The sequence below is a fragment of the Triticum aestivum genome, chromosome 3D, assembly GCF_018294505.1.
Source record: "Triticum aestivum cultivar Chinese Spring chromosome 3D, IWGSC CS RefSeq v2.1, whole genome shotgun sequence".
In the NCBI taxonomy this organism is placed as follows: domain Eukaryota; kingdom Viridiplantae; phylum Streptophyta; class Magnoliopsida; order Poales; family Poaceae; genus Triticum; species Triticum aestivum.
In genome coordinates, this window is record NC_057802.1 from 89,668,378 (window position 1) to 89,678,058 (window position 9,681).

Here is a 9,681-nt window from a genome sequence, read left to right on the forward strand (position 1 = left end):
GGTTGCAACATGACTCATGTTGCGCTCGAGGATTTTGTTACAAAGATGTTGCGACTACAACTTGGGAGATGTTGCGACGGCCGCAATGTCGGCGATGTTCACTGCAACATGAGCGATGTTGTGCGAGGACGATCGTAACTTGGGAGATGTTGCAACGGCCGCAATGTTGGTGATATTCACTGCAACATGGGCGATGTTGTGCGACGACGACTGTAACTTGGGAGATGTTGCGACGGCCGCAATGTTGGCGATATTCACTGCAACATGGGCGATGTTGTGCGACGTCGACTGTAACTTGGGAGATGTTGCGACGGCCGCAAAGTTGGCGATTTTTTTGCGGTGGTGAGTGTTTGCAACGCCCGCCCAGTTCCAAACCTCCCCGAGCGCACCATCAGTTGTAAACGGTGAGTGCAACATGACTTGTGTTGCAAACGGTGATCGCAGCTAAATAACTAATGTCAACAACCAATTGAGTGGTTTTCGATCGCTTTGAAACGTCAAGTGTTTCCTTGCGCTATTTCGTGCGGCCGACTTTGCAGCACGACAGTCTGGGTTTTCCGTTGATTGCCTTGCAACGTCAAGCATCCGGCTTGCAGCATTCAACGTCGCGTGATCGACTTTGCAACACAGCAATCCTAGTTTGATGTCGATTGGTCTTGGACCGTCAATGTGTCCACCTTCAGCATGCAGCGCCATGAGGCGGGCTTTGCAACATGACCGTTCGGTTTTACAGGAAAAAAAATGGTGGACGAATGGAACATTTTGTATGCCTTCATCAGTACAAGTAGTCATCCAACTTTGCAACACCACACGTCTAGTTCGTAAATTAGGGGCACCCTCTCGATGTTGTTTATGATCAACCGGGTGTACATAATTTGGCAACTAATACAAATATACAACTGCTCAATCTTTGTACAATAACAATAACCATGGTGTTAATTCTCTAAATGCTAGTGGTGTCTTGTGGTTACTCCAACTGGCAATGTGGCAGCATATTATATTAGCATGTGGAGCGGCGGTGGAGATCAAAAGAACACATGCATGCAAAAGGAATCTAGCTATGGCAGCAAAGGGGCACACTCGTGTAAAAAGGTCAGGGACCAGCACATGTAGTTCAAAATGAACATAGACGAAGGGAACCCAGGGGACCAGAGTGCACCCGCGTCAAAATCGTGATTAGAGTAGACGATCTGACGGCCCAGCGCTGCGACGCGTCCGTCAAATCCGACGGCTCGGGAGGAGGCTTACGTAGATAGAAAATCAGTCGGTTGATTCTAAGAGTTTTCCTAAAAAGAACCCCTTAGAGATGACGAAATAATTAGTTGAGGAGTACTCGTTGCAAAGATCACTCCAACTTCCCATGTTGCGACAAATGGCGCACATGCAGCGCGTCACTTATCGCAACTTGAGTTTTTTTCGTAGATTTGTTTATTCAAAACGTTTTATCTCTCAAACCGTGCGTCCAAATATCAAATCGCTTTCACCGTTGGATTCCTCGCATTGAGATCTTCAAAATAGATCCCATGTTGATAGGTTTTTATGAACTTTTTTTCACGCAAAAACCGGCCAAAAACCGAACCGGGAGCATGGGTTTTTCCCTTTCCGAAAGAGGCACGCCCGTGCCTCTCACGAAATCACAACCGTGTCTCTTGTGGAAGCAAAACCGTGACTCTCGCGGAAGGAAAAAAGAAGAGAAAACACGTTTTTTTCGTTTCCGAGGAGGCATGGCCGTGACTCTCGCGAAAGCACACCCGTGCCTCTCGCGGAAGCAAAACCGTGACTCTCGCGAAAGAAAAACAAAAACAAAAAACGCATTTTTTTTCGTTTCCGAGAGGCACGACCGTGACTCGCGAAAGCACAACCGTGCCTCTCGCGGAAGCAAAACCGTGACTCTCGCGAAAGGAGAAAAAACAGAAAACGTGTTTTTTTTCGTTTTCGAGAGGCACGGCCGTGACTCTCGTGAAAGCACAACCGTGCCTCTCGCTGAAGCAAAACCATGACTCTCGCGAAAGGAAAAAAATAGAAAACGCGTTTTTTCCATTTCCGAGAGGCACGGCCGTGACTCTCGCTAAAGCAAAACCGTGCCTCTCGCGGAAGCAAAACCGTGGCTCTCACGAAGGAAAAAAAGAGAACGCATTTTTCGTGCAAAAAAAATTCCAAATTTTTTTGTCGAAAAGCTAAGAAAGACCGGTGAAAAACCAAAATGTCGAAAAAACTCGAAAAAACCGTTTAAATAGCCGAAAACGCGTGCGAAAAAATAAAAAAATAAAATCCGGAGGGAACGTCCAGAGCGCGACACGTGGCGAGTGGCTGAGAGCGCGTCAAATGGCGCTGATTGTTGCAAGGCTCCCGAAGGAGCGCTCGTTAACTAGTGGCTCCCTAGAGATGACACAACAAGCACTAGTGTCTACTCTTTTTTCTAGAAGAACACCGTGTCACTCTTTTTTTTGATAATTTCACCAGTGTCACTCTTTTTTTAGAAGAACACCGGTGTCACTCGTTTTTAGAATTTCACCATTGTCACTCTTTTTTTAGCGAAACTAGTGTCACTTGGTTTTTTGTTTTTGAGAAACTCCAATGTCACTTGGTTTTTTGTTTTTGAGAAACTCCAATGTCACTCGTGTCACTCGTGTGAGGAGGTAGGGGGACGACTGGTATCCTGTCGAAGGGCATTTGGCCGATCTTCATTAGAAGGAGAAGAGAGGATCATACAAAAGAGTATCACAGTTTAGGAGCTCGTGAACTGTTAGTACAAGATGCCTCCCCTAACATGCGGGGCAACACCAAGCACCTCTAGCTCCCCAGATCGGACACACACCCTGCCGACCTCCATACTCCTATGTCCTCTCTGATGAGGTCTAAGACTCGATCAATATCACACGCAGTTTGCTGAAAAATTCTAGCGTTCCGCTCCTTCCAGACCCTCCAGTGAATGAGGATGACAATGGTATCGAAGTTCCGGCGTGCATGCTTTGGAATAGCCCTTCTCGCCTCCAGCCACCAGACCTCGGTGCTTCCAGAACTACTGTTAGGCGTTGGGAAGCTGACGCCGGACCATTGCTGGAATATCATCCAGAGCTGTTGCGTGAAACGGCAGAGCAGAAACAGATGCGTGCAGTCCTCGGGAAACATTAAGCAGAGCGGACAGTGGTCATTGGACGGCCACCCACGTCGCTGGAGATTATCCGCCATCAGACACTTCCTCTGTATAACCAGCCACATGAAAAACTTGCAGCACGCAGGGGCTTTTGACTTGTTACAGGCAAAACTGACTCCGGCCGTGAAAAACATCTTGTATGCGCTGTTCACCGTGAACTGATGATGCTCCGTCAACCTCCACACTAGGTGATCCTCCGTTACAGCAGATAAGGTAGTAGCATGAGCAATATCCCAGACCAATAAGTATTGCGCCAAGGCCTGTGTTGACAGGCCACCTCTGATGTCCTTGATCCACCTTCGATTGTGCAAAGCATCTTTAACTGACAACTTGGAGTCTTTCACGAAGGAAAACAAAGCAGGGGCCAAGACCGCGATACTCCGTCCCCCTGGAGCCCAGTTGTCTGTCCAGAACCTTGCAGTCGCGCCATTCCCGAGCGCTACCCGACATGCCGCATCGAACATAGCAGCTGCATCCTTGTCCTGCTGATCCGGAAGCATTTTCCATGGTCGATTCCCTTGTCTCCAGCCCAGCCAAAGCCAACGGCATCTCAGTGCAGTCCCAAAATTCTTCAGATTGAGAAGGCCGAGCCCGCCCCATTCTTTTGGTCTGCAAACTTTGGCCCAAGGGACCAAACAATGCCCTCCATTGATGTCCTCCTCTCCTTTCCACAGAAAACCTCTACATCTTCTGTCAATCATCTTGAGCGCCCAAACCAGTAGAGGGAAGACTGACAGAAAGTGCATCGGTAGGGCCATTAACACCGAACTCGTCAAAGCTAGTCTTCCAGCCGGGGCCAGCAGCTTAGGTTTCCAGCCTTTCATCTTACTGGAGAATCTGTCAATCATCGGGAGAATATCTTGTCTCTTTAACCTGTATATTGATAGTGGCAGCCCCTGGTATTTTAGGGGAAAACTAGTATGCTGACAGCCAAAGAAGGCGGCGATCTCCACGGCTCGGTTCTCCTCGCATCTGATGCAAGTGATGGAGCTCTTAGCAAAATTAATCTTCAGACCCGAGGCCTCCCCAAAAAGTTGCAGCATGTCCTCGATCACCTGCAGGTCTGAAGTCGCTGGAGTGAAGAACAAAACTGCGTCGTCAGCAAAAATAGATGCTCTCGGTATCCTGTTATTCAGACCAAGGCTGGCCAGCAGGTTATTGCGCCCGGCCCAATCAATCATGCCTTGCAACGCGTCGATGGCGAGGATGAAGAGGGCTGGCGACAGGGAGCTCCCTGCCTGACTCCCTTCCCCAGGGCGAACGGAGAGCTGGTTTCGCCGTTGATGAGCACTGAGGAGGACGCCGAGCTTAGAAGACCGCATATCCAGGAACACCACTTGCTACCAAAAGCCTCTGACCTTCAAGATATCTAAGAGAAATTCCCAGGAAAGACAGTCGAATGCCTTGGATATATCGATCTTCATCAAAACCGACTGTTTCTTCTTCCAGTGTAAAGTTCTGGCCGCGTTTCTTACGAATTTGAAGTTCTCATGAATACTTCTACCTGAAACGAACGCGCTTTGCACACTAGATATGATCCCCGGCAGCATCGGGGCCAGACGGATTGCCAGAGCTTTGCCAAAGATTTTGGCCACACCGTGAATTAAGTTGATAGGCCTGAAGTCGGTAATCTGCATTGATTCTGCTTTCTTTGGCAACAGAGTGAGTATGGATGTGTTCAGCCCACCAAAGGAAGAGAAATGGCCCTGGTGCAGTGCCCCCATCACTGCCATAAAGTCATGTTCAATGATCTCCCAACAAGTCTTGTAGAAAAGACCTGAAAATCCATCCGGTCCCGGGGGGCATGTCATTCACCACCTTCTTGATCTCCTCACTGGAAAAAGGAGCCTCCAAGTCGCGTGCCGCTGCCGCAGATATCTTGACAAGGCCTAGATAGTCTAGCTTCAAGATCTTGTGTCTAGCAGCTGGGACACCAAGCAGATTTCGATAGAAATCGTGCGCCATCTCCAGTTTCTCCTCCATAGAGGACGCCATCTGGTCGCCAGCTTGAAGACATGGGATGAGGTGCTTCCTTCTGCGTCCATTAGCTTTGAGGTGGAAGTATTTGGAGTTAGCATCCCCCTCTCTCAAATCTCTGATTTTGGCTCTCTGTCTCAATCGGATCCTTTCCAAGGATGCGAGGGCTAGGCACTTGCCTTTCAAAAAGGCTCTCAACTTTCTTTCTTCAGCGGACAGGTGTCGTGACTCTTGTGCAGTGTCCAAGAGAAGAATCATTTCGTTGGCTATCTGGGATGACTGGTATCTTGGGTTGGCTGGGCTCCTACAGTACTGGGCCTCTGGTAAGTTGCTCTGCCACTTTTATTTCTCTGTTGTTCATGTTTTTATTTTATTTGCCTCTGATATGAATTCAATTAGAGGTTCAAATAAAATCCAATCTTCTGAAATTTTAAATGGAACTACAGTGGACCAATTCAAGGCTACACCTAAAGTTTCAGGAATTTTGATTTTTTATTCCATTTATATAGCAGAATATAAACCTAGCCAAATACAATAGTGATTTAAATTCAAATCCCAACATAATTCTTCTTAAAACTTTATAATTTTCTGGAAGAATCTGATACTTATTATAAGCACTTGCCAAGACTTTTAGGGTTTAACAGGTCGTTTTGGAAAAATTGGATGAATTTTTGGGTTTTTAGCCTTTATTTAATTTTGAGGCTTTGAATTTCCCTCAAATCTTTTTTTTTGAATTAAATATGATGCATGAATGCTCTCTAATATATTTATTACATTACCCTAGGCTAGGGCTGTGACAATACTCCCTCCGTTTCTTTTTACTCCGCGTATAAAATTTGGTCAAAGTCAAACTACACAAAGTTTGATCAAATTTATACGAAAAAATATGGAAATCTATAATATTAAAACTATATAGTACGAAAATACATTTCATGGTGCATCAGATAATATTTATTTCATATTGTGAATGATGATATTTTTTAATATAAAGTTGGTCAAACTTTACAAAGCTTGACTTTGACCAAACCTTATATGCAGACTAAAAAGAAACGGGGTGTACATCACAGGCTGAGGTATATAATGCAAATGTTATTTAGTCATTAACATTACATCTGATTGCAAGTTAATGATCTTGCAATTCAGTGGTACTCAATTGGAGGAAGGCAGTACAACTAGGATTCTTATCCCTAACTAGGCAAACAACCTTCTTTGCATGCTAAATGTTGTTTAAATACATCCATCTAGTAGACCTGTCAAGAGCTAACAAGGGATTGTACACCATATTAACACCGTTTATGTATCCCCTTCTAGCCGCTTCATCAATCGAATTTGGTTTCTTTGCAAGTCACTGCCTTCTAAAAGATTTAGGATACACGGCAGAGATGGTAAACAAATTTGGAGTCGGTCGCGGAAACGTAGGGACGCTGACTGACATGCCTGCTGCCACCATGGCAATGGAAAAAACCGCAGCTTAACTTCTTGTTACCACGCCATGGTAATTAGTGTATGGTGCATTTTTGGGGGTAAGAACTTTGGTGCCGTTCAATTTTTGTCATTTGTATGTGTTGCCGGGAGACCTGAATAACCTGAGGCCGCCGGTATTATTTTAACTGGGCATTTCTCTTTACAGTACTGAATGGATGAAGTGATAATTTGAGACAAGCCATGATCTCACAAGCTAGCATAGCACTCAACAGGTGGGTTTCTCCTATGTGTTGCCCCTGCTGCTTCAATTGAAATTTAGATTAGACTTCGCTGGGTGTATGTAATCTGAAATCTCTTCAGTGATTAAGTTCACTATGCCCATTCAGAGAGTATGAAAATCCATCACATCAACAACGCATTCAAATGCACCCCAAAAAACGCATTCAAATGCAATCAGTGGTCGTGTTTTTCTAGATAATAACGGAACACAAAATCATAGCTTCCGATGATTCAAATAATTCAAAATCAGTACACATGTTGTAGTGGTCCTGTCGCCGTGATTCATTGAAAACCTTCAAAAGTACTCCCTCCGTATCAAAATATAAGACGGTTTTGTAGGCTAAACTGGCCTACAAAAATGTCTTATATTTCAATACAGAGGTAGTAATAGTTTACTGAAGAAAAATGGCATCCAAATTTACTGGTTTCTAACTTTGTAATAAAGTCTTTAACAATGCCACCACCACCGACAAGGCGACAATGCTGGATCGAAGCAAAATTTCTTTTGCACCGACAGATAATGGATTTGCGAGATTATCAATTCCTCCATTGAGAACTAAAATTAGTGCAAACTGGAAATCATACACAATGTTGAACTCAAGGATTGACGGTAATAAGATCTCCCAAGTAATGTTCTTCCACTAAATGTGCAACCGGGTGAAAATGTAATGTGTGCATCAGCAAATTGAAGTCACCCTTTTCAGAAATCAACTCAGACAAAAAAATATCACAGGCAACTTGGATTAGTAAAACCATTAAGGAAAAATCCATGCGTTATTTATCCGAAACTCTTTATTAGAGGAGAACACAATGGGTTAACCATATAATTTGCAGAATAGACGTTTCTCCAAAAAAGAATTTTCAGAACAAATGGAGATTCAACTGCAATGTCACCTGATAACTCACAATTCCCTTCATTACTGATTAATTAATTGGTAAGGTTGCACATAATGCAATGATAGTAGGAATGTAGTCTTTTTGAACATGACAAGAAAACTAAATCGCCAGAGTACCATTGCTGAAACAAGAGAGAGCATGCATATGTAGCTAGTAAGTAGTAGGAGTAGCTTGCAAAGCATATATAATCAATAAGCATCCTAGGATCAATCAATAATCAACCATCACTGAGCTGAGGCATCGATCGAGCACGTGGCAATCAACTCCTTGACAAGAGAGGGGAAGCTTGAGCGCAGATTCTCGAAGTCGTCGCCGGCCATGGCTGCCGTCAGGTTCTTCGGAGAGCTGAGGAAATGGAAGCATGCACCTTTGAGCTCATGGCAGTGGTGCACCTCAGCTAACGCCAGGATGCTCGCCGCCGTGCCCGCCGCGATGTTCTTGCACAGCTTGTCCTCGCAGATCAGCTTGAGCCTCTCCATGCGATACTTGTCCGCCGCCACGAGCAGATGCTGGGCCATGGCGAATTCCTCTTCTTCCGCCGTCTCCAGCGGCCAGGAGTCCGTGTACATGAAGCGGAGCAGCGCCTTGAAGACCTGCGCCTCCATGTCGGCCACGCGCACCGCGCCGGCGCCGCCGCTCTCCCTCATCGAGCCGAAGAGCTCCGCGCTCAAGACCGGCGACCGGGCCGCGAGCAGCCAACGGTGCGCGGCGAACGTCTCGCCGCCGACCTCGAAGACGACGTCGGCGCCCTTGTCGGCCGCGAGGAGGTCGCCGAGCTGCTGGCCAAGGTCGGACGGGGGCACAGGGATGGATCTTGGCGCGGCGGCCCGCGGCGGGTCCCCATCGGCGCGGAACTCGTTGACGACGATGATATCGCAGCGGATGGTGAACGAGTCGTCCTTGAGATGGTCCGATTCCTCCAGGGTCTTCCTCCTGACGAAATTCGGGCACTCCCAGACACCAGCTTCGCCGGCCTCCACCCTGCCGAGCTTCAGCGGCGCGGGCTTACGGCCCCAGCTCTTGAGAAAGGAGAGCGCCTGGTTCTTTTCCGCCTTAAAGCGGAACTGGACCTGCGCGCGCACCTCTCCGGCGACGTCGTCGTCGAGGACGAGGTGGAGGGAGATGTGGCCCTTGTGCGACGACGGGTCGCCGTTGGGGTAGTACTGGATGGCCCAGCGGCGGCCGCCGACGGAGAAAGGCTGGGACTTGAGGAACTCCCCCGTGGGCAGGGTGGCCTTGGTGATCGAGTAGCCGTCGATCTTCAGGTGGTGGCGCCCGTGCGTCGTGTCGGCCACGATCTCGGAGGCGCTGGACGACATTGCGGCGAGCCTCTTGCGTATCGCCGTGCAGAGCTAGTGGGATTCGGCAGGGATGGAGCGGGGAGTGGAGACTGGAGAGGATGGAGGAGGCCAGAGGAGGGGAACGCGAGGACGACGACCCTTTCTATTCTGGGAAAGGTTCTGGATCGGGACTCTTCTACAACACGGGCCTGCGCAATTTCGTTCGAGGAAATGGGCTTTGGCACCTACTGTTACTCAATGGGCCTTACGTTTTCCTCGAAATAATTCAAATGATGTTTTTTTCAAGGATACGTCAAAGTTGACATATCGAGATCATAGATAGAAGGCGCCAAGATGGCGATACAATCGGTTACATATAGTCCACGGCCGCATGGGCCAACACACACCTCATGCTAATTACTCGCTACTATCCAACCTATCTACCCTATCCGGGAGCGATCCCGGCTGCCGTAACAGCGACGCAGCCCTCCAGTTCTCTCCTTCCGCGTTGATCCGCTCGAGCACCACGTCGACGGAAGGCAATGTGCCGTTGAAGACGACGTCGTTTCTGTGCTTCCAAATAGTCCATGCCACCAAAGTGATCACCGTCCAAACTTCCTTCCTCATCCTCATCTCTATGCCCAAAGATGTCCACCATTGAACTAG

General features: G+C 47.5%; 1 protein-coding gene across 1 annotated transcript; it reads right to left on the minus strand.

Annotated features, from left to right (window-relative positions):
* Positions 1 to 7,728: 7,728 nt before the first annotated feature.
* Positions 7,729 to 9,165, minus strand: LOC123074218 (BTB/POZ and MATH domain-containing protein 1-like). Its single transcript, XM_044497114.1, has one exon. The coding sequence runs from the start codon at positions 9,052 to 9,054 to the stop codon at positions 7,960 to 7,962; it is 1,095 nt and encodes a 364-aa protein (XP_044353049.1). The 5' UTR covers positions 9,055 to 9,165; the 3' UTR covers positions 7,729 to 7,959.
* Between the last annotated feature and the right edge of the window lie 516 nt (positions 9,166 to 9,681).